The sequence below is a fragment of the Talpa occidentalis genome, unplaced genomic scaffold (assembly GCF_014898055.3).
Source record: "Talpa occidentalis isolate TD23 unplaced genomic scaffold, MPIMG_talOcc4v2.1, whole genome shotgun sequence".
NCBI lineage: Eukaryota > Metazoa > Chordata > Mammalia > Eulipotyphla > Talpidae > Talpa > Talpa occidentalis.
This window is the reverse complement of record NW_026555331.1, coordinates 8,494,394-8,520,488: the sequence shown is the minus strand read 5'-3', so window position 1 is coordinate 8,520,488 and position 26,095 is coordinate 8,494,394. Positions and strand designations below refer to the sequence as shown.

General features: G+C 50.7%; 1 protein-coding gene across 1 annotated transcript in view; it reads right to left on the bottom strand.

The window, feature by feature from the left end:
* Window positions 1-480: 480 nt before the first annotated feature.
* Window positions 481-26,095, bottom strand: part of KCNQ3 (potassium voltage-gated channel subfamily Q member 3) — a 207,764-nt gene continuing 182,149 nt past the window's right edge. Inside the window, 11 exon segments of the mRNA XM_054691974.1 lie at window positions 481-1,429; window positions 3,059-3,143; window positions 5,076-5,174; window positions 7,369-7,500; window positions 8,303-8,405; window positions 9,408-9,610; window positions 19,585-19,611; window positions 22,120-22,214; window positions 23,514-23,609; window positions 24,359-24,469; window positions 25,509-25,664. Of these exon segments, the coding sequence (XP_054547949.1) occupies window positions 698-1,429; window positions 3,059-3,143; window positions 5,076-5,174; window positions 7,369-7,500; window positions 8,303-8,405; window positions 9,408-9,610; window positions 19,585-19,611; window positions 22,120-22,214; window positions 23,514-23,609; window positions 24,359-24,469; window positions 25,509-25,664 (1,839 nt within the window). The 3' untranslated portion in view covers window positions 481-697.

Genomic DNA, 26,095 nt, shown 5'->3' with positions numbered 1-26,095 from the left:
GTGTGTGTGTGTGTTTTCTTCTCACCAATTTGTAACTCATCTGGAAAGCTATGCTCGGGATGACCACCATCTTTTATAGACGAGGAAACGGAGGCATGGTGCTAGACAGTGGGAGATCAAGGGAGGGTCCTCTGAGAGCTTTTAGAGGGTTTGGTTAGTTTTTCCTTAACAATTTCTTGAATTCTTGCTTTTGCAGATGCTACGACTCTCTCACTCCTTTGCTGACATTTCAGCTCCAGGGAAGCCTCACCAGCAGGCAGCGCGCTGTTTTGTTATTAAGTGATTTGCTTGCCTTAGAAACAGCTCATTGCTGGCCTGTTTTACACGAGGGGGCAGTGGTTCAGACATCAGCGCCATTCCCTGCTGACCACACCGAAACCCAAACCAGCCAACCAGACAGACAATGCACGGCTCATCAAGAATGTCTCCCTGTACTGATCCGATCGTGAGCTAAAGTAAGAACAGCAGATACATGTGGACCCTAGAAGAGAGTAGCGGTACCATTTATATAGTGTAAGTCATGCAAACCATGCTGAAAAGAAGCGGCTTCCGCGAGCGGCGTGGGGAGAGGCCGCGCCCCGGGGCCAGCACATGCAGGCGCTCGGGCAGCCCGGGGCTCGGGGGATGCATCGGGCGAGAGCCAGGAGCTGTACAGAGTCTGTCTACACTGCCAGGAGCAGTCAGTCCACGGCCCCTTTCACATGGGCTTGCTGGAAGGGGTCCATATGGAATCAGAGATGCCCTCCCCTGTGGACGACAGCGGCATGGAGCCGCTGGGCGTGAAGGGGTCGGTGTCCGTGTCTGTCTCCCCCTCCGCGAGGTACCTTTTTTCCCTCATCCAGCTCGACCCCCCGCTGGGGCCGAACAGGTAGTCATCTCTGTCCTGGGAGATGCTGAAGCCGCTGGGCGAGCGCTCCAGCTCCTCGTGGTTGACGGACATCAGGGACAGGGGCGTGTCGCTGTCCCGCGTGACGCTGGGTCTCTGCCGGGGGGACACCCGGGCCTGGCCGGGGCCGGGCGGCTCGGCCGGGGAGCCGTAGCTCATTCTCGAGTCGAGAAGCGTCAAGATAGGCAGGACGGTGGGCCTCTCTGCATATGGCGCCGAGGAGGAGACGGTCCCCTGAACCTTCCCGGCGCTGGGGCCCCCGTGGGGCAGGTTCACGGGGTCGTGGGCAAAAAACCCATAGGGGCCGACTTTGTCGATGGGCACCTGGTGGAAGCTGTAGGGGGCCTCGGGGGGGCCTGCCTCAGAATAGTGGCAGAGGATGGTCCTCAAGCCCGAGTCCCGACGGTCCTCTTGCTTCCCCACCTCGGCTGGAGAGGAGGCCCCCTTGGCGGGGCCGAACTCCGTGACTTGCACCTGCAGCCGCTCCAGGTGCTGCATGTGCATGTCCACCAGGAAGTCCAGCTTCTTCCCCATGTCGTGCACCTGGAAAACATAAGGACGCGGGGTCAGGGCTCTCTCAGGTCGGGAGGAGACACTGCATAGCACTCAGAAAGGACGTCTCTTCTTGGACACAGTCATGATAATCACAGCTAAGGATTCCCGGCCTCTGAACGTCGGGCCATGCATGTGCTAATCTAGAAACAAGCCTGACCGTGGCTTTCCAGAAAGCAACGGCTGCACACAGAGAGAAGGTTGGGGGGCATGTGTTAGAAGTCTTTGTTCCCCGAGGAAGAGCTGGCCTTGCTGCTGCAGTTTGGGGGGAGGAGCGGGGTATCCTCGTCTTGCAAACATTTCCCTAGGCAGAGCATGTGGCTTGTTAATGCACCTTTCTCCTACCTGGTGCTGTAAGCCCCCAAGACACAGGAGAGTGATTGCAAGAACTGAGCTTCTCCCACCTGGAGACCCTGCCCGCACCCTCACCGAGGGCTACCAGGACATAAGCTGTGTTGCTCTTACCTACTAGACGGGGAATTTACTCAAATCTTTACAGGTGTATCTACATAAGCATGTGTGCACATGCCTGTAGACGAGCATACAAAGCAGTGCCAGGTGATAGGTGGGAAGGTGACAGGTGATAGGTAGGAAGGTGTCCATGCCTTTGTGATGACTGACACTTACATGGCAGTTAGTAAGCGTCCAACTCTGTTTCATGAACTTAAAAGATATCAACTCCTTTAATTTCTACAACCCTACTAGGTAAATACTATTATTATCTTTATTTTACAGATGAGTAAACAGGTTCAGCATGAAAAAGTAACTTACCAAAGGTCACAGAACTAGGCAACGGAAGAGCTGAGATCACAAATTAACATTTGAAATGAAAAAATATATTTTTGATGAACCCAAAGGAATAATCATCCAAATTTCCTCTCTCCTTCCTGCACAGACCCAGGGTGGGGTGATGGTCAAATGAAAGCATTGACAGGAATCTTGAGGGAAATGGACGGCGCCAGTGTCCAGGGCAAAGTCAGGCAAGCCCCGCTTTAGGGCAGAGGAGAAGGTGAGCTCCCGGGTCCTGCGAGTGAATGGGTTTCCCTTTGTGTCCTGAGAGAACCCCCCAATCCCCCCAACACACACAGAGACCACAGCCTTCCGCCTCCAGGCCTCTAGAGACCCCACGCGGGGCCTTGAGGTAGGAGGGCTCGGGACGCAGCGGTGCTGGGAGGGAGCCGCAGGGAGCACAGCAGGAGCTGCACTCGTGGCCTGTTTACAGGCCCCAGCCGCTCTCAGGTCATCGCTTCCTTCCTCATTTCATCCTCACAGCCACGTAAGTGGCACCAAAATCCCACCGGACACAGGAGGGCCAAGGATAGAGATGGGCTTCCAGCCGTGAAGGCCCCTGTTAAGGCTCAGCCTGGAGTATTGCACACTTACTGCTGCCATGTCGGTTACTTCCGTAAAGAAAATAAAATCCCCATTTCACAGAGGAGGAAACAGAGGCTCAGGATCCTGCGAATGATCACCCAGCCAGTAAGTGCTACATCGGGGACTTAATTTCCATATCCTTCTGTGAGTGTAAACACTCTAGGATGTTCTCTCTCATGGAAAGAGAAAAGCATTTGAAGATAAATTCTGTGACCTCCTTGCGGTCGAGGGGAAGACGAGGCCTACCTGTCTTTCGACTTTCACAAACTTCCCCATCATGCTTTGGTCTTCCATCTCGGATGTAGACGGCCTGGCCACGTAGGGTTCGTTCCTAGGAAAGAGCCAAGGGGTCCGTAAGATCACTTTGTCAGCAGAACTGCTGCCTCACAGGGTCGTTCCAGCTTGAGGCTGTATTCCCGGGGCCGGGGCTCATGCTCACGCCTGGGTGGTGGGGAGTCGGGGGCGTCCTGCCGTTTGCACTAGGGTTCCCGGCCTGCTTTCAGCCGGGAGGGTCTGACATGGACCCGTTAGCTGCTGTGAGGGCTTCCCGGCACAACACAGCTCCCACTGAGCCTGGAGTGTATCCCGCCTTTAAATCACACTCCTTGGTCCTTCCCTGAGTGTGCGAGGGAGGAGGGTGTGGAGGGAGCGTCTAATCTCTGAAATTCTCCACGGTGGGCATTAGCATTTCCTCTGCTGTGTTTTAAGAACGGAAAATAGGTGCAGATCAGAAAATGACGCGGAAGATGCTGCTGGTGGGGACGGGTCGACCTCTGTCTGCCTTTGCTCTCTGGCTGTTCCAGGCCACGTCCACCTGAATTCCCACGAGTCCCAACACAGCTCTGTCCTGTGTGGCAGAGCCCCTTTAGGGGGTCACCATTGTTCTGAGTCATTGCTGTCAGGGGGTAACTGCTCTTTCTCTCACCGGCGCTAAGTCCCTGCTCTGTCTTCAGCTCAACTGTCCTGAATTTAAGCCAACGAGGCAGTCCTTGTGCTAAATGCAGCCCCCAGGGCTCTCTGCCATTTGCAGTGGGAGCTGTGTTGTGGCGGGAAGCCCTCACAGCAGCTAACAGGTCCATGTCAGACCCTCCCGGCTGAAAGCAGGCCGGGAACCCTAGTGCAAACGGCAGGATGCCCCCGACTCCCCACCACCCAGGGTTTCAAAAACACTTAACCCAGGTCTAAAACGGGAGAGTCCACATGAAATGCGGTTGTTCACTTTTCATGAAACATTTAGACATCTGGGCTCAGGGAAACTTTCTTCTGAAAATTAGCAGCAACAGGGCCTCCCTGGTGGCGCAAGGGGTTAAGCACCGCACTATGAAGCTGTCCACAGCCTCTGCAGCATGAGCTCGATCCCCGGGAGGCCAGGGAGAAACCCACATGGCGCAGCAGACCTCTCCTGTCTCGCCCGCCGCTCCCCTCAGCAGTGGATTTCAGTCCGTCTGCCTGTTCTGCTCCCCGCTTTGTCTCTGGTGAGTCCTCTCACCCCCCGTGCATCTCTGGCCTGTACCCCAGCTCTTGTATGCATAAATAAAAAATTAGCAGCAACAGGTCACTGCAGCAATGACCTGCTTAGGACCAGCTAGGTGCCCCGGGGTCACAGCCACGCCCCCTACTCCATTCCCAGGATGGAGGCGGGTGACTAGGTGCCGAGAGCATCTTGCTCACATGCTTGCTTCTGCTACAGTGAGGGGGCTTGTGACTGTGGGTGTGCGACAGTCTTAGCCTGACGTGTGTGTGTTCCCTGCCTGACACGGTGGGACTAAAGACAGGTAAGTTCCGGCAGGGGATGTTCTAAGGGACGGCTCTTCCTCGTCAGGACTTAGGAAAGGAATGTCTTCAAGCACTCGGGAGAACAGGGCGCCTGCAACGTGTCGGGCCTGGCATGCACTTCCTTCCTCTGTCCCGGGAGGAGAATGAACCTATCGGGAAAAGCCGAAACATCTGACCCAGAAAGCCCCACGCCCTGCCCACACGAAGTATTCTTTCTGTTCTGGCAAAGCACGTTTGTCCCTCTCGGCTCGTTTCCATTTGTGACCACCATAGAGGAGAATCACCCAATGTTTGGGAAGCTGTCTGGGAAGAGAGGCGCGGGGCTTTTGCACAGAAACCTCTCAAAGGGCTGCGAGCCAGAATTGGCTTCTATCTCCCTCCCTTCATCTGGTTTCGGGGAAAGACAACATCAGCCGACCACCAAGGAACCAGCTGCGATCTGGGGAGCCCTGTAGCCTGGCACCTGCCTGCCCCACCCACAGCCCACCTGGGAGACTGCTGGGCCGGGTAGGTGAACGCCGGGCCTTTCTGAGACTTCCTATGCTTCGGAGTAGAAGGCGGCCCAGGGGTGAAGATCATATCTATTCTGAAAGAGAACACACAAGGTTTCACGTCACAGAGAGCTCGTCACGGGAAGACAGGGAGGCAACTTGTTCTCTTCCCTCTTTTGTCATATGGGTTTGGAATATACAAGAGAAGGGAAAAGAGAGAGGAACAAAGCCAGAGAGAGAGAGTTTATAATCTTGATAGACGGCGCTCCTTCTTTTGTCCAGGCAGCACGAGCACCTGTCCCAGGGCAGAGGGGAAGAAGTCTAAGCACAGCTTGGGTGAGGGCTGCACCCCGCTATTCCTGAGGGGGAGCTCTTATATTCTCTAAGCCTATCTGATCTTCCAGATCTTTCATTCCTCTCTTGTAGGGAGTTTTTCCATTGTTAGCTGTGAGCTCTCTGGCTGTTTGAGAGATGGCTTCCACACTCGCTCCTGTACCTGCTCCCCTTTCTGTAGGAGCAGCAGTATCTTCTCTGGAACTTTACAGGAGACAAACATCCCCAGGGTGCTTCAGGGTGGGGGCTGGGCCACCCAGATCATGACCCAGAAGTGGCCAGAACACGGTCCCTGTGAGCCCTGCTGCTCCCCATTGATACCATGTGGCTAACGGCCCCTTTGTCTGGCCTACACAGCATAGCAGGATGCACCAGCCATCCCAGGCAGTCAGCTCCGGCCTAGTCATCTCTAAAACAGTCACAACATGTTGTCTGCTCTCTACATGAAGATGGGCCAGTGTTTTGGGAGTCCGGTCTCTTCTAGATATCATGCTCCCTTCCTCTGTACATAAATAACAGCACGCTAGATTCAGAACATCCATAACCTCCTCTGCACACTGAGCACCTGCTGTGTGAAGGCCAGGCCTCTTGATAACCAGGTTACGCATGAAGCGAGGTCACAAATGAGCCCCACACACACCCAGCACCTTTCTCCCCCAGCTCTCTCAGTGTGGAGATGCTTCTGGTATTCTGATGGAAGCATTTTTCAGATGAGGAAGCTGAGGTCCAGAGGGCACCTGAGTCTTGTCCATTTGCAAGGTCACACCTGTCGGAGGGCGAGCTCCCCAGAAGACTGTGGTTTCCTGGTGCCAATGCTATGACTCACATTGTCCTTTAGGTTTGTAAATGGCTTTTCTTCTCTAAAAGGTGTTATAATTCATTAGAGATTTGCTAATTTTAAGAAGTAGAACAAAAAAACAACACATTGATTCATCAACAAGTATAGCCACTGTCAGCCCCTGGGGGCAGTGCTACTCCTTTCTCTAGGCTGCTACACCAGAGAAGGAGAGAGGGAGAGGCAGAGGCAGGGAGAGAGCGAGAGAGAGAGAGGAGGGAGGTGAGGGAGGTGAATTTCTGTGTCAACATATGTGCATTTGATTTTAAAATCATTATATATATTATTGCAAGGTCTAGGAAAAGTATATATAACACAATCCTCTATATGCACATTAAGTACGTACAGGTATATCTGCATGTATATATGCCTGAATGTAAAATTAGTATGGCTATGCATTTATACTCACAGATCATATACTTTGTTTTTCATTATGGACATTTCTGCAATCTCATTTGATGGCTGCTAACTTAGGTGAGCAGATGTCTTTTCTTAATCACTATTTTATAATTGAGGAGGTGTGGTGTTTAGAGAGGACAAGACTTGGTTTGACTTTCAGCTCTGCCACCTACTAGGTGGGTGATCTGCAGTAAGTCCTTTACTCTTTGAATTTTGGATCCCTCATTGGTAAATCGGCACCTCTAATGTAACACTTCAGAGGCTTATAAGGAATGAGGGTTCCCAAGTGCTCAACCAAAATGGTGGCAATTATTAGTTGAGCTTCAATGCTGTTTCCATACTTTCACTATTATCAGTGTAGCATTTGGTGAACTCTTTTTTTAATTTGAAGGAAATGTACACTTAGTCTTAGCCAGCTGGACTCAGTTTAGAGGAACCCAATTTTGTTGGCAACATCTAAAGCACCACAGGCAGTGGCCAGTCAGACTTAGGTCTTCTCTCATGAGGACAGACCAGGGTGTTGGCTTTGGACATGTGCTAGAGTTTCTTCACAATCCATTTGGCCTGGTGCTAGCTGGCCTCAACATCCATAATTGTTGATAACCACTTTTGTTCTTAAAATGTGGATTCTTTCTGAATGCCTTTCATCAGTGCTAAGGCTGGTCTGGCGTTGCTTCCATCGCAGTCAGGAGAGCACAGGCCTCCAGATACGATGGTCTTACCTTGTCTGAAGGTACTTTATCCTGGAAAGCATGTCGAGGTGGCCTGCAGAATACTGCTCAATCACGTCCTTCACGTCGTAAGGCCTCAATGTCTCCTTGAATTTTTTTTTATAGAGACGGAATTGTAGAATTCTACAAGGCAAAGTAGGGACATTTGCACTCATGAGCAGAGAGTGAAGGGAATGATGATACAAGACCAGAAACTCAGGGGCGGGGAGAGAAAAGAACCAGAGAGGAAAAGAGTTGGGGGAGAGAAGTTCAACTTTCGGTCCTGGGTCAACCCCCTCCAACCATGGAGAATTAGGTTGCTAGTGCCTTTCCTTCACGATCACCTCCCTTTGGCCTTACAGATAATAAAATCATAATAACAATGAGAACTAACACCCACTGAACATTCACTCCAGGCCAGACACTGAGCTAAGTGCTTTTTGAACAAAATGCCATGAATGACACAACAGTGGCCAAGAGAGCTAAGCTTCAAAGCACGAGCTATCCTCAACTCCAGGCTTATAGGCTGCAAGGCCCACGCTCTTGTTGCCGTGTCACTCTGCTTTCTGTCTGAGGACAGCTAACGTAGCTTCTCCTCCACATCCTCTTTAATCCTTTGGCTTGTGAGCTTCTAGAAAAGGGATGGTGGGTCCCCTCCCTCGGGTTTTCTCAGCTCCTATGAAAGTGGGGCACCCAGAACTCACAGATGTCAAACCCTCGCTTCCATCTTCCTGGGAACAAATAAAGTCACCCTGAATGACTAATGCTCCTTGTAGTCAACTCTTCCTGAGCAGAGTCAGTTAAAATCCCTTACTACAGGTCAGTGACCTGCCCTGAGGAGCTTCCCATCCACCTTCCCACAGCCCAAGGGCACTGCACAGAGCCAGGGCCTGTGGGCGCTGAGCCGAGCCTGGAGGCCGCAGGTGGGAGGAGGGCCCTTCCTTACCTGACAGCTCGGATGGCGGCCTTCAGGGTGGGGATCATGTCTTCCATGAGGAAGTCGTTTCCATAGCCCCTGTCGTCCCCCATGGGCTCGCCTGTCCCAGCATCTGACAGGGAGACGCGCATGTCAGTGGCAGGACACGCCCTGCTCAGCCAGAGCCTTCCCAGCTCTGCATCCAGAGTGTCTCATTGAGAGACCACATGGCGTCATCCAGCCTTTCCCAGCACCCCCTTCTATGACCAGAAGTCTGAGACAGGACTGCTGGCCGGAGGGGAGACCAGGAGGCTGGTAAGTGGGCTACAGGGGTCCTGAGCAGCCCATAGAGCATGGAGCCCACACGAGGGCCTCGCAGTCAGCCAGACGTGATCTGATTCTTGCTCCATCAGTCACTTTGTGACATCGGGGGGAGGGGTCACTTTCTGGGCCCTGCTGGTCCTCACTAGGTATTGTCCCTGTTCCCCTGTAGGATACTGAGGGCTCCAGGCCACTGCACTTGGGCCCTCCACCTTTGAGGCTGACCCCAACAATGCGCTCATCATGACTATCCTTGGGAGCCCTGGCTTTGTGTCCAAGCCTCCCAGAGGGGGCTGCACAGACATGAGTGGGGGCTCTCTGGGGGCCCTCTGGCCTGTGAGCCATGGAAATACAGTGGTCCCCCTTATTTGCAGGGCATTCCTTCCAACCCCCCCAGTGATGGCCTGAAACCACTGATAAGACCAAACCCTATAAAGACTTTATTCCTTCCTATAACAAAATACCTATGACAAAATTTAACTTATAAATTAGGCGCAATAAGAAAAGAATAACAAAGTAAATGGAACAAGTATAATAACATACTGTAACAAAAGTTATGTATACACCGTCTTGCTTTCAAAAATATTCTATCGTAGGTGATATTTTTGACCCCGGGTAACTGAAAGGGCAGGAAGCCAAGCGGTCCTCTGGGCCTCCAGCTCGTCTGGATGAGACGGAGCAAGACGCAGGCCCAGGGAGGTCAGGGGCCGGGCACTGCGTAGACCATCCTCCACATCGGGCAGGAGGGAGGCGGGGAGCAGAGGGCTTGGGAGAGGCAGGAGTGGAGGGGCAGGGAGGACAAGAAAGGCTTTACCTTCAGAACTCTGCCAGAAAGCGTAGGCTTTCATGCGGAAGGCCGTGCGGAAGCGTTCTTTATTGTTTAAGCCAACAGGCTTTGGTTCTTTAGAAGGACTTTCTTCTATGGCATCTACATTCAGAGGGGTAAATAGCTTTCCTTTAGTATTGCTACCACGAGGATTAGAAAGGCGAACCCGATCCAAGAGACCCAGCTTTTGGCTACAAAATAAGCAAAAGTGAACAATTTTCCTCGTTCAGTGCAGGCTCTCGTAATTTCCACCCCTCTCCATCAAGCTCGCACAGCCTCCTTCCTCCACGCGGGGATGAAGGCACACCCAGAGGCCAGACCCCACGCGGCGCCCGCACTCAGGCAGGGCTGGGCAGCTCGCAGGTGGACGCCTGGCCAGCCGTGACACTGGGCGAGCTCCCTCACACCTCTGAACTTCATCTCCTCCAAAAGAGGAGCTCAAATGAGACACATGGTCTAAAATGCCCAGATCGGGGTCACCCACCATCAGGCATCTGTCCTTTCCATGCCCCTCTCCTTGGCACTGGGGACCTCCACCAGGTACCACGCCCAGGCCCCCAGAGTGTGACCTGAGCAACAGTGAATGCTATCAATTTCATAAAGCAGGTACCCGAACCTGGTGTCCACAGATCTCCCCATGGATAGATTTTGGGATCCATGAACATGAATGGAAAAAAATATCTTTCATTTACTAACCTCTAAGTGAAACTGAGCACACTATCCCATGATGAAGGCAGAGAATGGGCCCTGGTAGCATCCTCCGTGTCCCAGTTAGAACTTGTGACCCCCCAAAAAGGGAAGCACAGGGCATTTTTAGGGCGTTGTCTTAGGTGTCACTCTGTGGGCTCTTCACCCTTCAAAGTCTTGGTCATGTTCAGCTCACCACTAGGTCTTGTCATTAGATTCATTTCACCTCATAAAATGCACATGGGATGCATCTTAGATGTTTACAAATTTTGATGATTTTTTTAAAAGACTTTTTAAATTTATTTATACAAGAGCTGGGGTACAGGCCAGAGGCATGGGAGGGTGAGAGGATTCACCAGAGACAGAACAGGAAACAGAACAGGCAGATCGACTGAAATACACTGCTGAGGGGAGCAGCGGGCAGGACAGGAGAGGTCTGCCGCACCATGTGGGCATCTCCCTGGTCGGCCAGGATCGAATCAGCGCTGCAGAGGCAGCTTCCCAGGGCTGTGCTCAACCCTCTGCGCCACCAGGGAGGTCCCAAATTTTGATGATGTTTTAATACAATCTGTTTTACTTTAACTATGGGCATTTTACATCCATTTGAAAGTGTTATTCTGAGAAAGGATCCCTGGACTTCAGCATCCTGCCAAAGTGTTCTGCACACAAATAGGACCAACAAGTCCAACTTCAAGTTAAAAATACCAGCTGCCCCATGATTTCAAGTCCAGCTCTGCCACTTACATCTTGGTGGCGCTGGGCAAATCCATGACCACCCAGAGCCTGATCACCTCATCTTTATAACAAGGGGTAGACACTCCCTGCCTCTTCTGTTTGCCATGAAATGACTTTTGTTAAGGATTTGGCACAGACACACTGGCACAGAGTAGGTGCTCTATAAATATTTATTTCATGCCTCAGTTTCTCGGCCTCCACCCTCACCCTGGTGGGCATGAGGAGCCAAGTCCTTGTGGGCTGGCCGTGCCAGCAAGAGCCAAGGTGTGGGTTCACAAACCGACACACTCAACTCAGTGGCTCCCCCTCCTTCACCCCTCACGTGCTTGTGCAATAAGAGAGCAAGCCACTGATTATTGTCAAATCAGCTCTGTATCAACCCAAGATAATTTCAGATTCTAAAGAGCAGGTCTAGTTACGAAAAGCTCCTACTTCTCTGCAGAAACTGCTGCTGTCCTTGCAGCTTGGTGCCGTGAGGTGTGGGTGCCAGGGCCGCGGATGAGGTTGGAGCAGGTGCCCCATGCTCTCTGAAAACCCCAAACCCAAGGCCTCAGGTTAAGGAATCCCAACAATACCTGCTTTGCAGAGATTTGGGGGATATCTGCAAGGCCCCTTGCCTTCAGCCTGGCGCAGAGAAGGCACTAAGACATGCCTGACTGGCAGTGGATGAGAATCATTACTCCCGACTCCCCTGGGGTCTGTTCCCTCTCACCCAGCCCGGAGGCACTCAGAACCTGCCCGGCTCATTGTGGAGAAACTCCGGTACTCAGATGGCACCATCTGCCCTGTGTGAAGTCAAATTTTTCAGAGTGGTTTTCTAGAACAACTAGTAGGACAGACAACCGATTGGCTTTCGTGGGCTGAAAGTGCAAGGGAAGGCAGTTGTCAACTGAACACACACAGAGGCTTCCCCACCCATCAGCTGAACAACAGAGGGATGTAGGACAGTCACTTCTCGGGTCCTGGGTGTCCTGCTGTACTGTACCGTCAAACAGATCCATGACCCCCTGTGCCAAGACTCCTGCCACGCCAAACTCTTTGCCGCACGCCTTGGTGCCCCTCAGGCTTGCAATGCCCTTTCTTGTCTTCTTCACCTACCTCATTCCATCCTGTCCCTTAAAACTGCCAGAGCATCCGCTCATGAAATTTCAGCCTCCCCATCTGCTCCAGAGCCACGCTCTGTTTTTTTCTGTCAAGGTGTTCACCACACTGTATGGAAACTGTCAACCCCACACCTGCTGCCTTCCTCACCTGTGCACACCTGGCAAAGCAAGGACCCTGCCTGGTTATTTGTGAACACACCACCCTGCTCAACACATCCCAATGTTCAGAGCGGCAGCAAAAATCACGGGCTTGGGGACAAACCGGCTGGCCCCAGCTTCCCACATATACGAGGACAATAGCCCTCACTACGCAGGGTGGTTTAAGGGTTAAAAGAGGCAAATCATGTGAAACACTGAGCCCACAGCCTGGGATGCGGTGCAAGAGCCCTTCACCAAATGCCGGCTGTTAGCCTGATCACTGCAAACAGTCCTCTCCCCGCAGAAGCAGTAGAAGGCTAATGGAATGTGTGACATGGGTGGATGCAATTTCTGGGTTACGAACAAAGTGCTTTTTTTTTTTTTTTTTTGTTAATGATCTAAGATGAGTTCCTGGGATTTACACATTATTTTATGGAACTTAAAGTTAGTCCCAAACACTCACCATTGTCATTGAACTTGACCTCACAGGAGATAAGTCCTGGCAGAGCTTAATTCCAGATAATCTAAGGAAGGCAAAACTAATGGCAGCCACTTTGTCCCCACTTAAAAGCTCAGCGTAACTGCTGACTAGCAGACATGAGCGTACTCCCTCGCTGGGGCTCAGCATTTGCTTGTTCGGCAGTTCAATGCTTCATTGCAACCTTTAATGGTCTGAGCTGCTCTGGCTCTGTTCACTTAATACCCATTGGTCACAGAGGACGGTCTGTAAGAGATGGGCTCCGACAGCGTGAAGCATCCAGATGAGGCGGTTCGAGTCACAGTCCTCAGCTCTGATTACTCACAGCCACCGCCCCTAAGCAGCTTATAGAATTCTCCCTATAGCAAAGTGGGGGATCAGCTCACTTCTTAATTGTGTTGCCTGAAATCCGAGATCCCAAAGGAAAATCAAATGCAAGCAAAATTCATCCCTGAAACGCAAAACTCATCGCTGCCTTCTCTTTCTGGATTTCTAAGTGTATCATTCAGGCCCTGCATGGAGGGCAGTCAGAATTGGGCAAAAAAAATAAAAAAATTTAAAAAAAAAGCCTTCCTTGGAGCTGACAGCAGATTTTCTTGGAAAAATGAGGTCCCTGAATTGTTAGGGAAACATGAAAACCAGTGTACTATGGAGGCGAGAAGGTAAGATTCCTGAATTAAGCGCAAACATTGTCCAAACGCGAAGGGCAAAGCTGCAGAGATGAACTGGGGATGGAAAAGTGAAACCAGGTCTCAGGAGCAGGGAGCTGCGGCCACGTTAAACTCCACACCACTCCCTGCTGTCGCACTTAGCAGACTGTTCTCAGCCATGAGCGGCGCCTGGGAAAGCTTCCTCCCCCTTCACCGAAATGACACTGGCTTTTGTCTAAAACTTGGTCCCAGCATCAGCCCCAAAGTTCCCTTCCACGTTGGTCCAATTTGTTCTGTGCCCTGTGTCCCCAGAATTCTCCCAGGGGCTTTCTCACTGCAGTAATTCTCAACCAAGGATGATTTTTTTTTTTTTTTAAATGTTAAAGTATCAACCCATGTAAAATCTGATATTGGAAAATGACCTTGAAAGATATTGATGGTTTTGGGCCTCCCCAGTGGCGCAGCGGTTGAGCGCAGGGTTGTGAAGCTGCCCGCAGCCTCTGCGGCGCCGGTTCGATCCTAGGTTGCTCCCCGGCCACCGGAGGAGGATCCCACATGGCGCGCAGACCTCTCCTGCCGCCCGCTGCTCCCCTCAGCAGTGTCCTTTGGTCCTTCTGCCTGTTCTGCTCCCCGCTCTGGCTCTGGTGAATCCTCTCACCCTCCCGCGCTTCTGACTGTACCCAGTGCTTGTATAAATAAATACATAAATCTTGAAAAAAAAAAAAAGAAGAAAACTTGAAAGATGATAAATAACAAGAAAAAAAAAAAAGAACGATATTGATGGTTTTTAGCCACTGTCTTCTTGCTGTGACCTGCTTTGGCATGAAGGGTTAGGGAGTTCTGTGGGGCTGTGAGTGCTACCCTCCCCGACCCACAGCAGCGACCTTCTGCCCAGACTTGTGGATTGTCAGGCCATTACCAAGCTGCCTTGCTGTGGATTGTACTGGATCGGAAGACTCAGAATTCACCAACTCCTCAAGCAAATGGTCAGATGGGAAAAGCAGACCCCAACATGATTTCAATAGAACGGGGTCAGTGCTGTCTGGGATTAGTGACAGTTTCTAATTTTCTTTTATATTTTCCACCAGCATCCCTCATACTCTTTGACCCTTTCTCCTGCTCCCCCTTCACCTCAGAAGCCTTATCTCATTTCGTAATGTCCGCTAGTTTTTAACAGTATTTTCTTGGGACCAACTTGACTATATTCTTTAACGTTTTCATGCCACCTTTGTTGGGCATGTGTGTGCTGGATAAGCTAATAAAACTGAAATTTAAAATAGTAAAAGTTGAGTTTTGGGACATGTCACCTTTAGGAAAACTGAGGGGCATTCTGTAAACAGTTTTGGGGACCTTGAATTTCTTATTCATAGCTATAGCCCCTAAAATGGTTTCTGGTACAAAAGAGGGTCTTAATAAATATTTATTAAATAAGAGGATGGATGGATGGATGGATGGATGGATGGATGGGTGGATGGATGGATGGGTAGATGGATGGATGGACATACAGACAGATGAAAGGATGGATGGATGGATGGATGGGTGGGTGGACGGATGGATGGATGGACATATGGATGGATGGATGGACAGATGATGAATGGGTGGATGGATGCTGCAAACTGGATGATGGATAATAGAGAATAGAAGATAGAAGATGTGTGGGAGTGTGGATGGATGCACAGATTATAGCCAACAGAAGAGTCTTTTGAACAAGTAGCCAATTTGTCTTCTGCTACTTGTGAGAACTTATGAGCATGGGTTAAATAGCCAACACAGATGGACCAATCCCACCGACAGGAGTTAAAGCTCTAACTTTGTCCCTTCTCTCCGTCATTCTTTCATCCTTCCATCTTTCCACATGGAAAGTACAATGTTACACTAGCAACACTGTCAATCTGAGAAAGACAGAGAAAAGCAGAGAAATAATAACTACCTGTTGCTACCCACATGCCAAACCTTCCAGGTTCTGGTGTTCTATTTTCTCTCTGAGAAAAGACTATGAATGAAAGCTGCTATTTTGCCTTTGTTGCTTTCTAATAAAATGGGAAATGCTCATTGGGAAGAATAAATGTCCTTCCAGAAGTGGTGCCAATATCAAAGACGACAATGTTGATGTCTTTAAACTCTCACAATGGTTGCAGAAGAGCTGGAGAACCAGTTAACTCATGTATTTTGTTTCTAGCTACAAAATAAATTCCCCTATTAGAGAAAAAAAGACTCGTTTGTTTGGCATTTTGTAAACTTCCTTGGGACATCTGCACGCCATGCTTCTTTATTGACCTAATGATGGAGGGATTCCTCATGTAGAAATTGCTGGCCTCTGGGAAGGCCTCGAGACTAAGATTTCAACACTGTCAGTTTGAAGCTTGAAAGAGGAAAGAAACAAAATCAGTGCTTTAATCCTCCCTTTGCTCGGTGAAAAGCTTCTCAGTCCTTGAAGGTCAGTCCAAAGGAAAGCTCTTCAGTGGCCATCTCTTGACCTCTTATTCTGGGTAGAACTTAGAATTCCTTTCCTTTGTTTTGTTCTCCCTACCTCTGCAGTATCCCCCCCACCAGCATCCTCCAAACCACATTGTTCTCTGCTGGCTGACACCTCCACCCCCTCCATCAAGCTGTGCGTGCCTCCCCCATGAGACTGAGGTCAACTACTGGGACTCTCTAGGGGTGGACACAAGGCTGGGTTTCCAATATCAAATGGTTTCCAACATCCGATATGCCTTGTGTTTAACTTTAGCCAAGGATGGAAGGCAGGAACGGGGGAGGGAAAGGGAGGGCCTGGCCAGATTGGGAAGGAATAGGGTGGCGGAGCAGGGACACGGGGTGGGATGTGACCCGACTGAGTGCCGGGTTGGAAGGAACAACCTCACAACTTTGAAACAACCTTGATGGATACATCTGGTTCTCTCATTTGCAGGGGCTTGCAAAGTTAGCTGAGTCAACGTCCTATTCAGTTTCTCTGATCCAGCAAATCTAGAGCTCTCTCTGAGCACGATTCCAAGACATTTGCAGCTGGTGCTCCAAGGACACACAGACACACACTGATGTGAAAAGTGAGGAGCACTCATTTTTTTCTCCATTCGTTTCCTAAAAGACTTACTCGTGTATGGATAATACGCCGATTGACCGGCACTAATTCCTAGTGAGTATGTGACGGACTTGACCAGAGTTATCATACCAAGCAGCCCACAAGACAGATACTGTTACCATCCCCACATCTCAGATAAGAATATGCACAGAGAGGGTGCGTGAGTTGCCCAAGATCACACAGTGATTATGTAAGGCAGCCAGGCTTCGCTGTCTGACACTTTTAACTCTGGAGTTTGAGCTAAGCCCCTATTGCACTGATGACCTCTTAATGCCACTACCTGGTAATTTTTTGCCCCTGGTTAAAGACGTGAGAAGACCACAGATCTGGAAGGAGTCTGGTAAACACAGGTTCAAATCCCTTTGCTAACTGCTTCACCTTGCCGAGCCCAGCGTCCTCATCTGTGTCGGGAAGTAAAGGAATTGAATTCTCAGAAAGGTCTTTCTCAAAATCACACATCCTGGATCTTCTCAGACAGTTCCCACTGCATACAAACCTATATCATCCTCGTCTTCGTCAAATGTGAGGGTTCACTATGTCCCCCAGGGAGACACATCCAACTCTAACTTAATGCCAGAGAATGTGACCTTATTTGAGTTTTTGTACATTCATGGAGTTAAGATGGGCTCCTGGAGTCAGATGGCCCCTTCATCTGATGATGAACGATGTTAGCAAAGAGCGGGAGATTTGGAGACACAGACACAGACGCGCCGAGGTAGAGGCTGCAGGACAATGGAGGCAGAGACAGAGTGATGGCTGCACCAGCCCGCGGAGTGTCCAGGGTCCCACCACAGAGCCAGGAAGAGGCAGGGGAGGAGCCAAGGAAGGATCCTCCCCAGAGGCTTACAAGAGGGACGGCCCTGGTGACACCTGCGGGTGGACACCTGTGTCCAGGAGCACGGAACACCGTGTGTGGTCCTGCCTTGCCCCGTGTGTGGTCACCTGCACTGTGGCTCTAGGACGCCCCCACAGCAGTGAGGGTTGCGTGGGCGCAGCATGTATTTTCAGATGATGGAAGCCTCCCAGATTGGACACACTCCTGTGTGCCGAGGGATGATGCACTGACAAGTAGAGGAGGCTTCACAAAGGGTGGAGAGACTCTTCCTTTCTCCTATTTTTGTCATAAAAATGGGATGTCCACATTCTTAGAAGAACTGAGGAGAACTTCTAGGCCTCTCTGGGCCTCCCCATCAGAGGGGTCCTCTGTTGGGTCAGAGTCAGTGCCGACAGCCGGTGGGCCCTGCTCTTGATTGGGTGGGCTCCATCCTCAAGGTCAGTTCCGTATTGAAGGTCACATATAGTGTCCCTCTCTGGCTCCCATTCCCCTTGGGGTGAGACAAGACATGGCCCTACGTGGCCGGCCCGTGCTGTCCACGTGCAGAAAGGGTCAGGGATCTCACTGCTGCCCTCGGGGCCACACCCACCTCCCCCTGCCCCCCGTCTCCTGTGTTGTTTCTCAATTGCTCTTAATTCAGAGGGGAAGGCTGCTAGACACAGGCCCTCTTCTGCATCCCAAAAAGAAAAGTGAGGCTAAGCCCTCCCGACATATTGGCGATCACGCTGGGGTTAAACGGAGTGAGTCCAGATCCCAGTGACTGCGGCCAGGGCTGCTGACGCAGGGGCTGGCTGGCGGGAGGCTAATAGCCGTGGTACCGTGCCCAAGGTGCTCATTTTGCTCTGGGTAACAATTTTCTCATCAGTGAAATTGGGGGACTGGATTAATTGGTCTTTAAATGCCCGCACACCTCTGAAAGCCATTGATTCTAGGACACGGAAGATTTATTTTCCTTTCATTCCCCACCACTCTGTGAGATACATTTCACGTGGCTGATGTCACAGGAGAAGGCGAAGTGTGAATTACAGCGCCTGGCCAAATGCTCCTTCCCTCCATGGAGCATCCTGGCTCCGTGCCTTCCGCTGCCTCCACCGCCTCCTCGCGTGGCAGGGATTCCAGCGAGGGAGCCAGGAAAAGGGTAGAGAAAGCAAACAAGGAAAAGGACCTGCAATGGCTGATGAGGGAACTGCCCCCAGGAACTGGGAGGACAGGGCAGCGGCGGGGATGGAGCCCGTGGAGCCAGCCCAACTGGATCCAAGTCCTGTTCTGCTACTTTCTCAGCTACGTGGCCTTGTGCACGTCACAGACCTCCTACAACCTCCATGTTCTCATCTATAAAATGAGGATTAAAAATAGCATCTACCCCATGGTGCTTCTGAGGCTACATGGGCACAGAGCTACACCTCACAAACAGGAAGCGTTCTTTACAAATTATTGTTATTGTGCCTGCATTCTTTGGTCTGCTCAATCAGACAACTTTGCAACAGGAAGGATTAATAATGAGATCAGAGATAAAGAGAAGCCTGGGACAAATTTCTTCCTTCTTCAGAGACAATACAGAAGAGAACATTCGCAAAGGCTGCTCCCCAGATTGAATTGTTTGAAAATACAAGGCGAACAATTGGACTCAGTCAACAGTTACATGTTTTGAAGATTCAAAATATACTCATTTCTATCAAACAAACATCCCTCCTTATCAGTAGCATTGCACACCCACTAGATAGCTAGAACTGATGTTCAAAACGATGTCCCTAACATAACATCACTCTCCTCTGGCATGGCCTATAGAGCGAGTGAGGCTGACTGTAGTTTATAGTTGATGGTCTTTAATGTGATATTATGTTTAAGAAGTTGAAAACTGATGGGTAGATTCTATGCCTGCCATTGTTGTCTGCTTTCTGTTTCACTCCCTATTCTTTGGGAAACGGAGCCTGTTCTACTGGAGAACTGATTCCCCTAACTTCAAACAAATGTTGCTAATGGGGGTTGCCAATCCCAGCACCATGAATGCATCCCTTCACCCCCCAAAGGTGGGAACAAGATCCAGAGTGTGGCCAGTATAAGTAGCCTCTTACTCTCTAATGGGAAGTATGTGACCCAAACTGGGCCAATCCAAGAGCTTCCCCGGGATTTCTTGAATGGTTGTGTGACCCCAGAGGATATGGACCTCTCTGAGCCCCAAATGAGAGATGAGTGCCCATCCTACACTGTGGTTGGGAGAGGGCACAGGTGGCTCACCTGCCTGGAGTCCTGCCCAGGGGGTCACTCAGTAAGTGGATGCTGCCGTGTCCCCTGTGAAGGCTCCCTTGAGTAGATCCACATGAAAATGGCAGAGGAATATGGTGGGTAGCCACTAAGATGAACCCCTAAACTCCATCTCATGCCCAACATGGCAGGCAGAACTGCACCCTCGGTCCCCACCCCGTGTGGGGAGGGGATTCACCACTAGATACATACCTGGTGGCTGTTTCCAGTTGTTCTTTCCTATAAAGAGTGAAGGAGAAGAAAATAAAGCATAAGTCACACAGTGCAGTCTTCCTGCTCCCCAGATTTGCCCCAACACTTCTCTTTGATGAAGATGAAGCATTTTTAGGTGCTTTTTATGGGTTAATTTATTTAACCTTACGAGGTAGGTATCACTATCACCTCCAGGGTGTCATGTGTATCAGAAGGAATGGTTCTTGAAAACATTGTGCTAAGTAAAACAAATCATGCATAAAATTCCACATATTATAAGATTTGATTTTTTATGTGAAATGTCCAGAATTGGCAGAACAGACGAGATACAGATCTTGTTGCAGAGACTGGGGTGAAGGAGGAGCCAGGAGTATTCACTAGTGGGAACAGAGATTCTTTTGGGGGTAATAAAAATGTTCTGGATTAGATTGTGGTGATTGATGTCCAACTTTGTGTATCTACCAAAAGTCACCCAACCGTGTTTTGACAAGGACACCATTGTAGTATGCGAAACACTCTTAGGGTATGGAAATCAGTTCCCCCTGGAGCAGCATGGGTTTGAACTGCTCTGATCCACTGAAGTGGGGATTTTCTTGCAGATACAAGATGTGAACTTACACTATCAGAATACATCATGGTGCCGTAAATGCATTTTCTTTTCCTTATAACTTTCCTAATTCACTTCCATTCTCTAGATGGCGTTATTGTGAGAATACAGTAATAATACATACATAAGATCTTTTAACTCACTTTATATTAAGTCGATTGCTAGTAAGGCTCCTAGAGCAGCTTTTAGGAGTCAAGTTTTGAGGAAGGCAAGTCATGGTATAGATTTCCAGCTGTGTGGGAGGAGTCAGCACTCTAACTCCAGCACTGTTGAAGGGTCTACTGCATTTCTCCATAAAGTTGTTTTTTGTTTAAAGCATAAACAAAAGACAAAATCCCTTCAGGAGGCAGGTGATAACACAGGGGTATGATCAGCTACTTCTTTACTATTAACAGATGGAGTAGGATGGATTCAGGGACATTCTTTTCCCAAGGGACTGTCTTGCTTCCGAATGGTTGCTAAGTGGATTCCTCTAGTGACTCCATACTTTTGTCCTTGAAAGAAAGAAATGTTCTCTCCTAGTTTAAAAGCCATTCCCATATCACAGAGCTGTATGCACAGCACAATGCACTCCTCCAAGCCTCTGACAGCCGGGACAATGCCCTATTTATAATAAATCAACCCAAAGGAATGGGCCTATTGCCAAGACCTTGGGGTTCACGACAAATGGAAGTCTTGGTTCTGCATTCAATGTGCATGCTCTGGCTTTTGAGTTTGAGGTCACTCTGTCCTCTTAGGAGGAAGCCGCCTGCCCATTCTAAGACTCACTATCCCGAAGAAGACTGATTCTACCTGAGATGATGACAACAATAATAGAATTTTGGAATCAAAAGGAACCAGAAAAATCATCTTTGGAACAAGTAACTCTATTTATGAGTAAGAAGACCATTAGAAAACCCAAGCTATTGTTCATTTATCGAAGTCTTCTTTCTACTGATCCCCTCAACTCTTCCACAGGGCACCGCTCCTCTGAGCTCCTTTTTCTTATTCCCTTTCAGGTCCTCCCTCCACTCTGCCTTCTCACACCTCTCACCCCGCCGAAGTGAGCTGGTGACTCTGCCATCCAACCCACCTCCCAGTGTGGTCTGAGGCCCCTCATGTCAAATCTCTGGGGATGCCTGTTCTCCACACTCTTACCACTGACACAAAAGGTCACTGAAGGATAGTGCAGGACCCATCTTCATCCTCCCCACTAATCTCAACACTTGAGATTCTCTGGCTTAGTTCACAGGGTGCCATGAACACTGGGATCCCTCAACTGTACGAGACAATCAATGAGTATCAACCCCCCCCCTTTCATAGATGTTGGCCATGGAGAGAGGATTTTATCTTTTCCTGAGAACTTTCATATCTCCTACTGGGAAAAAAAACACCCCATGGTCACTGGAGAACTCCTCCTGCTGCCTCTTCCACCTGCCTGTCCCCACCATCCTGTGGGTGCTGGTCATGGCCAGGAGGTGGGAGCAATGGGACTCCAGGGGTGATCTGGTATGCTGGCTCCCTACCTCCTCACATACGGCCCCTGCTCCAACACTTTTGGGATCTTTCCTCATCAGCCCTCTATAGTCCACCTGAAAACTCCTGGGAGCACCCTTGGGTCACCTAGGGAGCTTCAAAAAATGCTGACATGTGGACCCCAATTTTGGGGATCCTGTCAGGGTATTTTTTTTAAAGTGAGATGGTTTTCAATCAGCCATAACCTGTGCCCACACATCTTCACCTTGAAAATGGATTCTGGTTTAATTAACCCAAGGTATGGCCTGGGCATTTGGATTTTTTTTTAACCACTCAGATGATTGTGATGTGCAGCCCCGCCTGAGAGCCAGTGGCCTGAAGGATGTCCTCTAAGGAGCTGTGAAGGTCACAGGCACACTAGGCCTAGGGAGACGAGCCGCCATGCTCTGGGGCCACAGTTGGTTCACACTTGCCTGAAGAATGGAAAGGAGACGATTGATTCATAGAACCTCCACGTCGCCACGAGGTCCAGCCTGTTGGGGTTGGTAGCATAGTACCTCCAGGCAGCCTGGGGAGGAGGGAAGGCGGGCAGGAATGACCAGGTGGCACCCACAACATTCACCCTGACTCTTACAACATATGAACATTCATTAAGCTCCTGACTCCCTGGGGTTTAAATGAGCATTGAGGCAACATCCAGGAAGTTAAGATTCTTGGCTTTTTGCAGGACCTTTGGGAAGAAAAACTTCCATGACCCCATCTTCTCAGAGCTCTAATCGGTGTGGAGTGGAGATGTGGAGAGGTGAGGTGCAGCAGCAGAGAAAGCAGTGCTGGGTATAAAAGCCCAGAAATGAGCAGGGTTCCACAAGATGTCTCAAATAGGTAGCAAGACAAGCACAGCCTTGTGTGCCACCTATGGTTGAGGCAAGACGCAGCCCGAGAGATGAGGTATTGATGAGACTATACTAGGGCTTGTGAGATACTTGGGGTTGGGGGGCTCATGGGGAAGATTCCTAGAGTTTGGAGCTGGTCTAAAAACTTTAATATATAAGATAACATCATGTGCCATCCTGTGTTAGACACACAGACCCACAGACACACTGGCTATAATGGGACACAAGTTCGAGAGTGGGTGGTCATGCAGGCAGTCAGTCCACGTAGCTGTAGCTGGTTCACTCCACTTTCCTATTCTTTTTTTCTCAACAGCCCAGAAAACCATGAAGCAGAAAGTCCCCTTGGAGTATAGCGGTGATGCTTCCGCTTTCCTCACCTCTCACTGCTGTCCAATCCCCAGCCCTGGGTGAGGACAGGGAGGGAGAGCCAGCAGATGTCAGCACCCACGGGTGCATGATTGTCTACTGGGCAGGACAGTGGGTGAACCATTCATTGTTTTGCCCACATGGGCATCACTGCCTCTCCTGGTTTATGGTTCTCTCGCTGTGGCATCTGTGAGGGGGACACACCTCTTTGCAGCTGATTGGCTAAACCTCTGGACTTCAGGCTGACTCTCCCTGTGGTTCCCAGGCCAACTCTGGAGTGGGAAGTAGAAGAACCCTGGTATGGACTCAGGTCCAAGCCAAATACTCCAGTGCAACATTATTAGCATAGGGCTGGGCTGATGCCCATCTGTTCTCTTTCTTGCTTGCCTTAGAACCTGGTTGGGAGAGGGATACGGTTGCCAGTCTCAGCAGACACAGAGAGAGGTACATGATAACCAAAGAGACACAGAGCTACCACAGACATGCTGGCCCTGGATCCCACCTCAGTTCCAGGGAATGGCCTTCCCATGCAAGCAGACAGGTACATGTGTGTACACACATGCACACAGGACCTTAGCCCCCTTCTACCTCATCTCTGGACACCTCACCTGAATAAGCTCAGCAGCTGGCTTTCTCCTTTTCTCAAAGTGCTTCTGACGGTGCTGCTCCTGCACCTTGAGTGCCAGCCCGGACCCCAGGATGCCCTGCAGGTAGAAAGTGGTAGAAGTCAGCCCACCCTGACTCCCCCAGCACCCCAACCCCTCTCCAGGGGCCCACAGGAGTGGGAAGTAGAAGCCGGTATGGACCTGGATTTATACCAGATTCTCCACTGAGCAAGGAGAAAAGGGAGAGACGCCCCCTTTGCTCCCAGGAAGCAGGGTCAAGTGGAGCCTTGAAGCCAGAAAGGCTGCCTCTGTCCCTTTTCTGCGGTCAGAGCCCGGGAGGGCCTCTTATCTGTGCTGCAGCTTCTCCCACCAGGAAGTGGGGTAACAGCACCACCTCACATGGTGTTGAGTAAAATAATGTATAGGAAGTGCCTAATAAGGGATGTGACAGTAAATGTTAATGGAATTTTTAAAATATAGTAGCTGCCTTAAATGTCATTTGAGACTTTTATTACGACTAGAACTTCCCAGAATTGTGATCTGTCTTATTCCAGGTCAGACGTCCCAGGGTGGATACGTCAAGGGGCAGCCCAAACACAGAGGCTCAGAAAGGCCTTTGCTCTGCCTCTGAGGAGGGTGTGACTAACTCAGCCAAAGAAGGCCGCTTTGGAACCACAGCCAGGAGGAGCAGACACTGGAGGGAAGGCCGCTGACGAAAGGCGCCGCACAGCTAACGGGAGAGGAGCAGAAATCCCTGCAGGACGGGATGGCCGTGGAGCTGACAGGGCTGGAATGCAGGCAGCGAGGGTCCTGCACGTCACACGAGGGAGAAGGTGGACGGTACTCACCGCTGGGAGGGCGAAAAAGGAGACGCCGATTAAGGAAAAGGTGGCTGCGATCAGACGGCCTTCCCAGGTCTTGGGCGTCTTGTCGCCGTAGCCAATGGTGGCCAGCGTGATCTAGGGGAGAAGAGCACAGGCATGGGCTCCCCCGGGGAGAGGGACGTCGGGGCGTGGCCCTGAGCTCCACCTGTATTGGCACTGCCCCTGGGTGCTGCTCCCATTTAGAACAGACTCCTATGGGAGAAAAGGTACCAGGGGCCTCACGCGGGAGCCTGAGAGCGTGCCTGCGTCTGAGTTAAGGATTCCCTACCTGTCGTCAGTCAGCCAACAAATGATTGGATCATTGAAACACGTGTATGTGCGTACACGCTCGTGTGTATTTGTGTGTGTGATTTCCGATGGTAACACGTTTCTGAATGTATGTGGCTTGTGAGCGGACTTCCGTGTGTCCGTGCACATGCATGCACGCCGGTGCTCTGCTGTGTGTTCTGTAGCCTGCTCTGCGTGTGTCTGCACGGGTAGGTTAGCAGTTACATGTGCATGTGGACGCAGAAGGCAGACGTCAGAGCTGTCGAGTGTGGTCTCACTGACCAAATCCCAGGTCTACCACTGACTGACTCAGAGACCTTCCTTGAATTAGTTATTAAACCTTTTCAAGCCTCAGTTTCCCCTCAGTTTTTAGGGAGGGGACGATAATAGGAGTTGCTCAAGTGTGAAATGTAAATGTAAAGGGCTTAGAGCAATGTTCTAGAGCAAAGGAGCCTTCAGTAAATGCTAGCTCAGCGCCAGCTGTCCCTGTGGGGACGAGGCTGTGCATCTCTAGGGGTGTCTGCAGGTCTGTGTGCACACACGTCCCTGTCACTGCATCTGTCTGCACAAGTACGACTTGGCTGACAGCAGCCTACAGTTACTGAGGTAAGGCCTCTGAGTGACCATGGGACCTGACTGCCCTGTGTCTTGACTTCCTAGAAAGAAGTCTAGAAATCCTGTTCCAAGGGCACACCCTGCAGGGGTGGGGTATCCCAGGGGCAGACATGGAGGAGACCAGGCTCTCACCTGTGGCTGCAGAATGCAGCAGGCCGATGCCATGTCCTCCACACCCCTGTGTCTCTAACATGCGACCCTCCTGGGGTGGCCTTCACAGTGCAAAACTCACCAGGCCCCACCAAAGGGCGTCTGCATAGGTCTCAAACTCCTCCTTCATCTCCTCTCCCTGTGCATCCACCTCTGGCACATCTTTCTCCACCAGGTAGACAAGAAACGAAGAAAGGATGAGCGTCAGGAACCCGATGTACCAGGCAGTGATCAGCTCCTGGGAGAGGAAGCAGAGGACGGGGAAGTGGTCACTGGGCGGGGGAGCTGGAGTTCAGGTTCACCAGCTCTGAGACTGCGGGCAAGTCACCGGCCTTGTCTGAGCCTCCCCCTCGTCACTGCGACAGGGCGCCGGCAGGACAGCCACGCTGCCTGCATTAACAGACCGAGTGTACGGCTCTAGGAAGACAGGCTGATTTCCACCTTAGGGTGATCTCGGTATCACAGTTCACCGGGCCCTCAGGCGAGTCGGCAGGAGCAACTGGGAACTGGCCACTGCCTCTGAGACAAGAGTTCCGGACAAAGGCGAGGCCCATGTCAGCTGCCAGGAATGCGGCTGGGGGAGTTTCAGGGCACAGCAGACAGGGCCGTGATAGGGCCCCAGTCCTGCCACTAACTCACTGTGTGACCTGCGCAAATGACCCCTCCTTC